At 39.0% G+C, this 13,604-nt stretch overlaps 1 protein-coding gene across 1 annotated transcript; it reads right to left on the reverse strand.

The window, feature by feature from the left end:
- Positions 1-149: 149 nt before the first annotated feature.
- Positions 150-13,403, reverse strand: LOC144643177 (outer dense fiber protein 2-like). Its single transcript, XM_078502387.1, is given in 19 exon segments — positions 150-185; positions 3,336-3,387; positions 4,004-4,092; positions 4,163-4,232; positions 4,704-4,747; positions 5,178-5,249; positions 6,621-6,737; positions 7,646-7,717; positions 7,991-8,065; positions 8,969-9,100; positions 9,298-9,427; positions 10,782-10,873; positions 10,978-11,073; positions 11,393-11,476; positions 12,003-12,077; positions 12,667-12,750; positions 13,027-13,071; positions 13,283-13,330; positions 13,332-13,403. Coding segments are annotated over 19 exon segments (1,485 nt in total).
- Between the last annotated feature and the right edge of the window lie 201 nt (positions 13,404-13,604).

Consider the following 13,604-nt stretch of genomic DNA (forward strand, 5'->3'; position numbering starts at 1 on the left):
AACGAAAGTTGGTTCGAGTTAGCGGGAGATTCGAGTTATCGAGGGTTCGAGCTACTGAGGGTAAAATTACAGTAAATGTATGACGGAAATCCAGGGGAAATCGATTTTGGTTCGAGTTAGCGCGAGGTTCGAGTTAGCGAGGGTTCGAGTTATCGGGAGTCGACTGTTAGAGTCTCGCTGTTACCCTGGAATAAAGAAATAACGCTGTTTTACAGTAGCCTCGCAATCCCTTTTTACATCAAAGGCCGCGTTGTACACTGCTTTTAACCCTTTTCAAACTAAATAAAAAGGTTTAATATGAAAGCATTAAGCTTGTAATTTGTTACGTTTGACACGATTTACTCCAGAGAAGAAGACACAGAATGAATCAGCAGATTATTATTATAATTATTTTGGGAAAATCGTAGTATCTGATCTTATAATATAGATAGGAGTCTACGCGCGCTCTGATTGGCTAAAAACCTACAGGGGCGTAGCCAGCTTTTAAAGAGTTGTAGGCCTGGTCGATCGCTAGGTTTTTTTTTTTTTTTTTTTTTTTTTTGGGGGGGGGGGGGGGGGGAGGGTCCACTGGGGAGGTTTTTGAGATAAAGACCATATACTTTCTCCTTCCGACTTTTTGGTGATTCTGCGTGTATTTTGACAGCTTATAGTTCTAACATGACATGACAAGGAATATTAATTGCACCTATTTTCGCTCGTTCGTAAATAAACGCTCTTTTCTTCAACAGCACATGGAGTTGTGCGTTTGCCTGCCACCTGGCTAACCCAGAAGGTTTCACAGTTTGCACTTTCTAGATGAGCCTTGATCTCATCAGGAAAGGGGAGTTGCGAGACATATCATGCTAAGATATGTTAAAAATTGCTCTCTATTTCATTTTAAAAGTGCATCACCTTGAATTTTTTCTACTGTACATTTAAAAAATACGAGTAAGTTGAAAAATTTGTAGGCCCGGGCCTACGGGCCTATAGGCTAGCTACGCCCCTGACCTATGTTTTATCAGAGTTTAGAATATAGCCGCTGTATACACGCGATGGAATTCTAGCGGGCGTTATTTTTTATAGAACATAGCTGAAAACTATAGAAGCCCGGTACCCCGGATGTGCGAATTGTTTGTCGAATTTCGCTGAACGACTTCGTCGACTTCGCCTCTATTCACTTGTTTTGTTGTTTAAATGATGCTTTAAAGCAGCACGTTTTTATCAGAAACGTTTAACTTGCTTAAATGGAAGTAAGACAGTGCCAAACTGACAGGAAGCGACAGATGAAGAAAGAATCGTTGAAATCTGCACTATTTTGCCGTGAACTGCCCGAAATTGTTTGGAAATTATTTAGTAAAACAAGCCGGACTCTAGAAACGCTTTGAGGTAAGAAACCTTTTTTAGCCACAATCTGAAGACAGAACACTCCACTTTTGTTCTTTTAAATCGAAATTAGAGGCGAATTTGAAAAACTTGCTGCGAAACGAACGCATGAAAATTTTTCATTTGAATGAAATTGAAGTAGGCTTTACCAAACTTGAATGCGTAAATATTTCAACTACATTTGTCGGCTTTGTGAGAATCTTTTGGTAGTCGGAGAAAGGGCTATAAATAGGAAATATGAATGAAATGGTATCTTGGTTTATTTATAAAGAAGCCGCCAAAGAAAAGAATAAACTAAACTTTCACGAATACCGATGTTGCGTGCGTTTGTAAATGCCGTGAGCGGCCGCGAGTCTTGTAAGTTCTGTGCTCTTTTTAATGCTATATTCTAAACCCACTAGAAGATGGTTTTCCTATGTCCTATAAGAAAATAATGCACTTTTGAGGTCTAGAAAAGCAGCTGAATGCCCTCGCCTAACGGCTCGGGCATCCACTAGCAGCTTTTCTAGACCTCAAGCGTGCATTATTTAAGAAATAGAAAACATGTTCCGTGTTTCTATCGAGTTATAGAAACACGAGTGGAAGTTTGGGAGAACGAGAAATGCTGTGGGAACACGAGTCGATAGACGAGTGTTTCCACAGCTTTTTCGAGTTCTCCCAAACTTTCACGAGTGTTCCTATAACTCGATAGAAACACGGAAAACATGTTTTCTATTTCTTTTAGAAAACAGCACAAAGAAAATAACGCACATCAAAGTAATATTTAGCGCTTTATTTAACACCAAAACGTAGATTCTCTTCACCTCGCGGTTTTACGTCATGAACAGTAATCAACCAATCATAGTACGGGAGTCGATGAACAGAAATAAATCAACTGTTCAACATTTGCTTCAAGGCTAAAATTCACCGTTGTTTGGCCAAACAAACAAAGAAAACAGGCCCCAAAGTTAACGTAATTATGAGAAATAACTAAGTCGATGGTTTAACTGAAGTCCAGCACTGGAAGGAGTCAAGAATTGTGGTTTTAATTCGCTTCATCGAACTAACCGAATGGTTTGACGACCGACGATCGAGCGACTCGAACCTTGAAGGTGAAAGTAAATTATTTTTCTGTTAAAAGAAGTTTGACTCGGCATTCTGGACGAATATCTTGTCCAGTTGAGGAGCTGTGAATACTTCTGAAGTGCTGCAAAGCCTAGAATGGAGTGAAGTTGCGCCAATTCATATACTTCTTTGAAAGGTCAGCCGCTTCGATAATTTCTTTCACAGACTATTTTTGAATGTGTAGCGGGCTCTGTAAACATCTTACTCGCTTGTTTTAAAATGTGCAAATATTTGTTTAGTCTTAACCTGGTTTTTGTCAGCTGTGACATTAAAATTTGGCACAATTATTAGTTGTTATTTTTGCATTGCTTATTTTAGCGCCGTGAATATTGATTGCCGTGTCTACGACAACTGTCTGTGTCTCCATCGAGTTATAGAAACACAATTTTTAACCAATCAGCGCACGTATTTACTTTGTGCTATTTTCTAATTTCTTATAGAACATGGAAAACCATCTTCTAGTAGGAAAATAAAACACTCCGGGCATTTGAGAACACTCGAGAAATGTAGAAAACATTCGCCTGCGGCTCATGTTTTTTACATTTCCCTCGTGTTCTCAAATGCCCGTCATGTTTTATGACAGTAAGTATAAAACATGGCTTAGGCTTCTTTATTTGTTAAATAATCGTACAACTTGACCCATTTGGCGCCATTACACCAGCAATACCGTCGGAGAAACAAGCGCCGCTTCCGGAACATCCTCGTAGTAACCGAATAGTTCCCGATATTTACTGTCCAATCAGAAGCAGCACGAGTTCTTCGGGCGTTGTAACGTCGGCATGACGCCATCAGATTATGTCATGTTGTTTAGCAACACCCTTGCCGAAAATCGGGAGAATGATGCTTCAGTATTAAACTGCCAAGCTCACCTGGGCTGCTTTCTCTGTGGTCTCCACCAACTCATGCAGCTCTCTTACGCGACTAAACAGAATAAAAAACACCACGGTTAAACCCACATTTTACTTTCAAGAACAATAGTCTCCGACGCTGCCGTTGTTTGGGTTCGTCACGCAACGGCGAGGGAGCGATACATGACGAGCCCAAACAAAGTGGCATATAAGACTAAAAGCACAAGTGACGAAAAAACCTTAAAACAGAAAACTATCAACAAGGAAGTATTGCAACAAGTAAAGAGAAATATTTTTTCGTTTTGAACTGAAAGAAAGAACACTGCAAGACTAACTTTGAAAACAACTTAAAACCATAACCAGTGAAAGAGTAGTTTGAACTCTCGTCAACTTTCCTCGACTTTTGTTTAAGTTTGCTCCAACCTTAAAGCCCCGGGCAAACGAGGATGAGAGTTGATGAGAGTTCAAACTCTTGCTTTCGTTTGGCCTGAGACTCTCACACACTCTCATCGACTTTGATCGTGCTCAAATTTTTCATAAGTGGATGAGAGTTTGATGGACTCTCGTTCTCGTTTGGCCCGAGTTGATGATAGTCCATGAGAGTTGACGAAAACTCTCAATCATGAGAGTCAACTCTCATCCTCATTTGGCCGAGGCTTAAGAGTTTTCTGGTCATTCAGCACATTTACCTTTTTAATGTTCTAATTTCAAGCTCAGCGTCGCCTTTTTCTTCTTTTAAACTTGCTTCTGCTCTCTTTGTTTCATTCAGTGTCATGTCCTAAACAAAAGGAAAGATATCAAAAATGTTTAACTGCCTTCTTGGAGTATGCAATTACTGAGTAACTCACCCGTTCGGCAAGCTTCTCTTGTAGGACTTCTAAATCTTTTTCTCTTTCACTGACTCGATCCTTTTGTATTCTGAAAGAATGAATATAAAAAACACACACAAAATAAACTAGAGATTAGTGACCTCCAGCATTTTGTCTCGGGATAATGGCGAAGGCAACAGAACATCGAAGAACTAACTACAGTATCTGATATATAACGTTAACAGAAAATGCTTAATAGCGTCAAGGAAAAAGTAACCATAAAGCGAGTTTAACAACAAAGCTGCAAATACAGTTGTATCAAAACCAAAACCCGATGATCAGACAACGTTCGAAAACGTCATGAACGCTAACTCACGAATGCTTTTGGTCTTGATATTGATTGGCTAAAAAACGTTGTTTTCTCTTATTGGTTAATGCATAAAGAACACGTTTGTTAGAACCAATCACAGAGTTCATCAATCGCCATAAATTACTTGACTTTTAAAACTCTTTGGATTTGTCTGCCGTTTAGTTTTTGTATACCGGACAACTACTTTACACACAAAATAACGAGTTTTACCTTGCCGCTTTTTTGAGAGCTTCCTTTTCTCTGCTGTTCTTGTCCTGTACGAAAGTAAGAAGAGGTTACTGTCATGTTAATCCAAATCTTGTTGCTGAACTGCGCTATACTGTTCCTGGACACAATTCTTCTGTTCGTCATACCCCAGAAAATTTACAGTAAAGTTCGTGACTGGGATTAACAAGCGGGTGTATCAGGGTTCGTTACGTGATACAGTAGAACCCCGGTAACTCGAACTCGGATAACTCGAACAACCCCGCTTATTTGAACAAACTTCCATTTCCCTTGGATTTTACTGTACCGTGTACTAAAATGTTGAAAAATCGATGGACTATCAATTATTAACTTGGTAAATTGAATATATAATCGACCTCGATAACTCGCAACACCGCTAACTTGAACTGTTTTTCGTTTCCCTTCAGAGTTCGAGTTACCGATAACTCTGCAAAAAGCAATGGAATACGTAAGTGTTACCCTCTGTGCTGCAATTAATCCTTGCATATGTTCCAATTCGAGTCTTCCTTGTTCATACTGATCCTCAAGGCTCTACAGACAGGTAAAAAATATTAGACTTAGCAGGGAACAAACATCTGGAACGACTGCATGCCTGGCGATGCCCCAAAAGATGCAACAGATAGTACTTCATGAATATCAAGTTGTTCTTGCCATCATCGTCGATAACTTTGACAAATGGGCGCAAATATGCAATATCATAGTTATTTTATGTTTATATTCAACCGTGGGGGTAACAATTAACGTTTTGTTAAACGTTCTTAGAAGAAATCGATCTTTGGGTACGCGATCAACTGACGTCAACGAAACTACTATTTCTGATTGGTCGAATGCACTTTAATGTCTCCGTGGTGGGTTGGCACTGCAGTTTGTAATCTATACTGTTTGCAATCTATAATTATTGCGGGCCCAAGAGAAGCCCGCAACCCTAATCTTGACAGTGACCAGCGGATTGCGTTTTACGCGTGCGCGCCACGTTAATAGGAAGCGAACCGAAAACGGAAGTTGAAAATTTTGTTCTTCCACTAAGAACGATCGGAATGCGAAAAATGTGTCAATCACGACAGTTTGTCGTAGCACCGGAAGAGAAAATCTGTTCTCCAAGAACGATTGTCACATAAGATCTAGGCTTCTGTCACATGGAAGATTGCAAACGGGTGTTGCTTTTGCGAAAATTTGCTCTGATTGTATCACGCATAAACCACGGCAAAGCGAATGATTCCAACAACGGTTATTCTCGGGAAATTTGTTATAACACTGACAACATAGCGAGTTTATCGACCGAGGAAAATCACATCTCAATTCACACCGCGTGCTCGACTACAATTCACTAAACTGTCAATCCGACAAAAAACAGCTCTGACTGGTTCGCGGCCGGTTACAGTTAGCGGCAATTAAGCGTGATTTATCATTAATCGCGCCACGTTAATAAAAGGCGAGCAAAACATAGCGAGTTTACCGACTGAGAAAAATCACATCTCAATTCACACCGCGTACTCGATTACACTTCCCAAAACGATAAAAACATGCATTCCTTGCGTGACGCGTTACTCGGGATAATTGTCTTTTGTCCATTGAATCATTTATTTATTGACACTGCCATCTAAAATTACGCACTCTCGTACCAGTACCTTTTCTAAGTGCGTCAAGGCCCGCACTTTCTAACCTGTGGTTACCACTAGTTTTATACTGATTTTTGTCTTTAGGAGTTTCTTTAGTGTAAAGAGGGCCACGGGTTTATCAGTGTTTTTACTACTGTCAAGTGTTACTCTCTATAAATAAAGCCTATTATTATTAGTTGTTTTCAACTGACTCCAGTTTTAAACTCAGTTGTCTGTTAGTTAGGTCAAACTACAAGACAAATTCACGGTCTTCGTTTGACAGACTTGTCTAACTATTCCTTACTCTTATCTGTACTGATAGCCTGCCGATCTCCATCTCCTTGGAGCGAAGTTGGTTCTGAAGGTGAGCCCGCGTTGTTTCCATGGTCTTCTTGAGTTCTTCAAATGCGACTGCCTGATCCTGAAATAACAAAAGGCCTTTCAAGATTTTGTTACTTTCGGCCGGTTACTTCGAAAGGACATCGAAACATCACAGAAGATGACACCTTGGCTTTACAATGAAACCGTCACACTAATATGAATAACTGCTAGCGCATGCAAGTCAACTGCAGGTAATTTCTCAGGGCCGGGTTTAGCCTAAATATCAAGCTTTTCTAAAGGGGAAGGGAGAAAGGGTCGAAGCGCAGCCCCCCTTCCCCTCAGGATGGCCTGATACTTAGACTAGGTCGGGTTGTTCGAAAGCCGATCGAGAGTTCAGTTTCTCTCATATAAAAGTGTTTTTAATACTTATGTTTTGTGGAGTTTGAGATTAGTTGACGGCAAAACTGGAGGGCAGAAAATATAAACAGAAAATCTCATTGTAAAGTTAAAAAGCCGCATCATAATCAACGTTTATCCTGGATTAGCTTAATCCATTCAGTGTACTGGCTGTGCCAGGTATTCTTTCGGATATGGTTCGGTCTTCTTCGAAAATCCTGGCACTTTCGGCATAAAAATCCCACGCCTTTTATTCTGGAAACGTTGACAGGTATAAAAATGTAACTTTGATCAGTTTGATGATTTTAGTTTCGACGAAACAAAATTCAAGTTGCGAGCTTGTAATCCACTTCAGTGAATACCACCAATCTTGATCCTCTAAGAATAATTGTCAACTATTCTGCATATTTTGAAACTTCCGCTAAACTAGTACTTTAAGTTCCTTATTAGTTATAGATCAGAGTTTTTGACATCATAATAGTACTTAAGGTATTAAATTTATATGACCTCTTTTGTTTTTAATTTTATTAGTGTACCCAATTAGTTTGTAAAAGCTAAATACAAAATAATTCATTATACAACTTTAGTTTAGTATACATTGAAAACACGAACCTTATCGGCTTCTACTTGGGCCAGTAAAGTTTCTATCTGTCTGTCTCTTTCCGACACCTCGATCTGTAAACGCTAAAAGGAGACGAAGAGCTTGATTACTGACAATGCTGAACGTCACTGATAACAAAGGGCTACAAGCTGTCTAACAGCGTCAGACAGTTCAAAAGTTGGCATTACTATAAATTCTTCTAAAATTCTTCTAAAATTGACTGGACTTTATTGGAGTTAACGTTTGTTGAGGACAAAACAAGATGCACGAATAAAGTATTAATGATATGTCACTCCTCTTAGTTAAGAGACCTCTTTTTCTTTGAAACCCATCTTTTAAAAAGCATTTAGTTTTACCTCATTTGTTGTGTCAGATTGTGTGAGTCTCTTTAGAAGAACTTCTTGTTGTTTTCTTAGGTGATCGTGTTCTTCCTGAGAAAAACAAAACTAGGTTACTGCAATTACCTATTACAACGAAAAGACCACACTGTTGTCCTTTGCCGATTTTTGCGGATAGCTCTCTGAAGGCCACGTTACACGAAGCAATTCTCCTTACAACTTGCAATGCAACAAACGTTGCATTGCCAGTTGCCAATTTAATCATGTGTAACACCCCATTTTGCAAGCTCCAATGCAACAAAATATTGCAATGCAAGAACTGTCCAATACCTTTTTCGCAACGTTGTGATACAAGTTGTTGCGTGTGACACGTCAAAGCACAGGTAGCCCAAGCTGCGAATGTGTTGACCTTTGTATTGTTACGTAATTCGAGCGATTTGCATATTTATAAGGATTTGTACGGGGAAAAAAAAAGCCGAAAATTACGGAAAATAACATTTGAATTTTAATAAAAACCACTCATCAGAACTCCTGCGTTGTTCTTTGTTGTTCGTTTCTAGAAGAAGCCGTTGGAACCGTAACTCTAAGAAATCGCTCCAAATCCGCTTAAAAACCACACAGTTTACACAAAGAGTGGTTTTTATTAAAATTCAAATGTTATTTTTCGTAATTTTCGGCTTTATTTATTTCCCCGTACAAATCCTTATAAATATGCAAATCGCTCGAATTACGTAACAATACAAAGGTCAACACATTCGCAGCTTCGGCTACCTGTGGTCAAAGCGCGTCCTCCGCTAGAGGGAGATTTCACGAAGTTAATTTCCAGCGGCCGCGGTGCAAGTTGCTAAAAAATTTGCGAACGTGTGACACTCTTCTGCAACTTGCAGTGTTTTTCGGTCGTCATCGTTGCGTTGCAAATTGCAAGAAAAATTGCCTGGTGTAACATGGCCTTAATCTATGCCAGGTTACAAAAGTTAAAAGCTACAAGTAGGGTACCTCCGTTGCTTGTTGTTCTCTGAGCAGTCTTCGTAATGCTTTGTTAGTTCTTTCAAACTCATCCAATTTTTGAAGTAACATTTCTCTCTGTTTGGTCAGCAATGTCGTGTCAGCCGCAGACATTCGTTTGTCCTGAGAAAGTATCAGAAATGTTTAGTGTAAGAGCATATTTAATTGCTAAACTATGTCAACGGGAAAAAGACAGTTGAATTCACGCTCATTAACGTACGTGAAATTATGCGACAGTCGACCTTCAGGATACCGGTATAGCGCAGATGTCGAACCCTGAAACTACATACATCATAATTCATATAACAAGACGTACGTACCTCTTTTAGCCTTCTAACAGTGTCTCGAAGTTTTATCATTTGTTCGCCAGCAGCCTTGCCATCCATTTCCACTTCTACGAGTTTCTTTAACAATGCTGCTCTCTCTCCTGCTAACTTTCCCACCTCTGTCCTGCAAGATATATTTTTATATTAATAATACCAAACAAAGGTTAAGGTCCTCTGACTGATTGTCACACATTTTATTAAAGTCAGTTTAGTTGAGGAAACAGATGTTTTCATCCATGTATTCAAGATTCAGATGAAGCAGACGTGGCACTATCCAGATCTGGGATGTGCCTCCGACTGGTTATGTTGTGGTTCAATTTTACCCTTGGTACAATTTGGTATTTTCCTTTGTTCTGGTGTATGGTAAATAGAGGATAATACATGGCTGCGCGAAGATATGAAATTTATCTTTGAGTGTTCAAATCGATAGCTCACGAGTGAGATATCGGTTTTGAACACGAGAAGATAAATTTCATATATCCAAGCAACCATGTATTATTCTGTTTATTATTAATATAAACCTACTAATTACGATGTTTTTGACGATTTTCCGAAGATTTCCAAAGATTTTTAAAATGTTGTCCGAAGGTCGTACAAATGATTCCGAAGATTACCGAAGATTGCCGAGGAAGATCCGAAGATGTTTTGACTTAATATCGATAAACTTTGGCTCATTGAGCATTGAAACATGGCAAACTCTGCGAGCTGATTGGTCAAAAATGATATCACACGTGTGGATACCATTTTTATCCACACATGTGTGATACCATTTTTCTCGATTTGCTAACACTCGCTATACCACTGCAGTTTATAATAATAATAATGTATGATAATGAATTAAAACAAAGGTAAAGACCAGATTTTACCAAGGGTACAATTGAACCACAACAGTTACACTGACAATTAGAGACACTGGTTACCAGATCAGGAAACAATGCTACGTGTGCACTCTCAGTTTAAAGTTTTCCAGTCTACTTTTGGGCAAGTCTCTATTAATTGGTTTTATGGGAAATCCTGGGTTATGAGACTTGCATTTTGGGGCTTTGAGCATGGTGGATTCTGGACAAAGCTTTACCATTCGCTGAATTACAGTTTTTTAGTCATGTTTAGGCCTCTGCATTAGTAACTACATTGTATTTTTATATAGCGAATAAACACCTAAAAGAACGCAGTTTTGTTCACAACATAGTCAGTACATCCAGAATGAGTAGCTGGTAATTTTTTGCTGGCTGCAAGGGCACTGGGTTTACTCTGCATGCAACAAGATAATTATGTAGACTACATTTTAGATCTAAAATAACTAAGTAAAGGGTTGCTAAGTTGTTCAGCCAACTCAATTTATTACTAACAATCACTTTATTAATGATCTGCAAAAACTTCAGTTGGTCACTATCAACAATTTAGTGGCCTGCTGATACCTAAATTGAAAGGGTTTCAATTTCAATTTCAGTTAGGATGCTTGTGAACATTTTTTGTACCTTGTCACATTGGCATCCTCTCTCCATTTCTCTACCGAATGGCGCAAGGCCTCATTTTCCTTTACAGTGGCTTTTAACTCTTGCTTGTAACCCTAAAAAATAACAATTATAATACAATTAACTTTATCAGACTGAGTGCATTCAATTACTGCTTGCAAGCAAATTATTGGGACAAAAAAATTAAATGATCACATACGAGAAGTTCATCTTCCTGAACTTCAAGAATTCTTCTAGAGGCATCCAGTTGTTCATCTTTCTTTTCTACAGCTTGTCTTGCCCTACGAACCTCCATCTGGAGAATAAAGAAATTTAATAGTTATGAATTCAAAGTACATTGTTTTAACAGGCCCAAATTTTATACCCAACCCTCCAAGTTTATTTTTTTCCTTAGTGGCCATTTGGCCACCAACTACTCAAGTTTGGTCGCCAGTGAAATATTTTAGTCACCAAATTAAGCTGATGCTTTCAATCTTTCCTCCCAATTTTAGTCGCCAGGCTGGCGACCTTGGTTCAAATTTAGTCGCCAGCTCCAAAATTTTGGTCGCCATGGCGACTAAAATGGTCTTAACTTGGAGGGTTGTATACCCACTGGTGATTCTAATGCAACATACCTCTGTTTTCAGAGATCCAACTTCTGACATCAAACTGCCAATCTTTTTCTCATATGTTCTTATCTTTCCATGTACTTCCTCTTCCTATTTCCGAAATTTAAATGTGGTTTAAAAATGAAATTAAGGCTAAGTTAAACTCGAGACAGTTAGCCAGCAGTTTCCCTTCTAAGTACAGTCAACTCCCTTTATAACGGACACCTTTGGGACCACTAATTGGTTTCCGTAATACAGGAAGTCCGTAGTAGAGTTATTTTCAGTAATTCTTATTTGCCAGGACCTCAACTCCTGTCTGTAATAATGAGGTGTCCACAAGGCGTGAGTTGACAGCAGTGTAACGGTGCCTGGGTGGATGCCACTCACAGGGTTGTCATGGTTACCAGATGCACTCGGATGCAGTGCTTGGCTCCACCAACCTCTCAGGCACCCCCCCCCCCAACACTCATCTATTGTTGATGGGTTTGATTTTTAAAAAGAGATTACAAAGAGACTGCAATTACTATGTCACAGTTCATTTGAATGTACACATTATATTGACCAGGTGGGTGGACCAAATTATTTTTGGATTTTTTTGCATCAAAAAATCTAACAATAAGTTTAACAGTTAACTGACCTCTGAAGTTGAAAGATCTTCCATTCTTAGAGTTCCACCTCTAGGAGGGCTGACTTCCAAACGATGTGAAGCTCCCTGCATAAACAGAAACCAAAGCAAGTAAAAAACACTTTCTAAAAAGAAAAAAGTCTACACGAATTTCAGAGTTTGCATGTACACAAAAATAGATTTATGATCACATTTTAATGCTCTATTCTTTGAAACACTGAGCAGCAATTTGAAAATCACTACCTACATGTAACGTTCAATTCAAGACCTGTAGCCAGGCCTTTCTCTGTGTACTTCTGATTTATCCCTTATGGTTTTCTATCCGAAACATTGTATGTTACTTGATGACCTTAAGCCCTACATGTCGCTTGATTGTTTGCTACTAACGTTCGAAACAACCAGTCAGAATCACTACTCAAATCTCTGTGGAGCTAGGTCAGTCCATTTGGAATTTTTGGCTTAAATCTTGAATGTCTCTTGCAAGGATGAATTGAGCTGGCAGAGAGATGTACGTTCAAACGCTGGCAGCCATGTATGTATTCAGTTGAAGTTTTCAGAAAAATACTGCTTCAATGAACAAAATGTCAGATATCTGAATCACTTTAAAAAAGATTTGTAATAACATGGTTACTAAAAGTAAATTATAAAAAAAAAATAGAAAACATTTTTGTCCAACCTCCCAAGCAAATGGCCTCTTTGATGTCTTTCCAGGAGGGGGGATAAAAGGTGGAGAAGAAGACTTGATGGCTTTTCTCTGCCCCTAGCATGTTTCAAATGCTACTAGATTAGTTTACTTATCTTGTACATTAATTTCACAACTTATGACTAACATACATGTTACATTGTGTACATGCACATGCAGTACTGTAAATGGAAAACAATCAAGGCACAAATTTCTAATTGACACAAGCTTGGAAGGTTCCGACCTGTACTTGAGTGTTCTGTGATGTGTAAAGTTCAATTTACAATCACAGTTTACTCCTACAAAATGTTGAAAAATAACATGTGTTAAAAAAGTAGTACATGTATAACTTACAGTAGATTTTGCTAAACCGCTTAGTCTCTTGCTCTTCAGTCGTTGCTGAAAGAACAAATTGTCGACACAAAAGTAAACTTTATCATCATTTACATCTAAAAATATTATTGGTAATATTAATTATCAAGCTCATGAGGGGGGGGGGGGTGGGGGGGTGGGGAGGGGCGGGGGAATACCTGCCAAACTGCTGCTGAAAGCCAGGTGCGACAGTCATTATTTTGTGATGGTCATTATTTTCACATAGGATGTTACATACCTCAACTGCTGTGGGAACTCCAGGTTTTCCCTTTTTCTTTTTTTTTAAGATGCACATGAACTGGTGTTTCTCTGTCCACATGCACATGAACAGGAGACTTGCGGCCATCTGTTGTCATCATCAGTGGGCCGGTCAAAAACTGTCCTAGGGTGAAATTAAGAAATAGCAATGGATACATTATCATAGAATCAGGGGTTTCAAAGTGTTTTGCAGTAGCCGTCAGCAAATGGAAGAGTAGGCGGCTGTGACAAAGCTGAACTTGTTTGTTGTGAGCTGATTGCTATGACCAGAATAACCAGCAACATGGAATCAAGTAGCCAGC

Source organism: Oculina patagonica, chromosome 1 (genome assembly GCF_052425735.1).
Source record: "Oculina patagonica isolate OP01 chromosome 1, crgOcupat, whole genome shotgun sequence".
Taxonomy (NCBI): Eukaryota; Metazoa; Cnidaria; class Anthozoa; order Scleractinia; family Oculinidae; genus Oculina; species Oculina patagonica.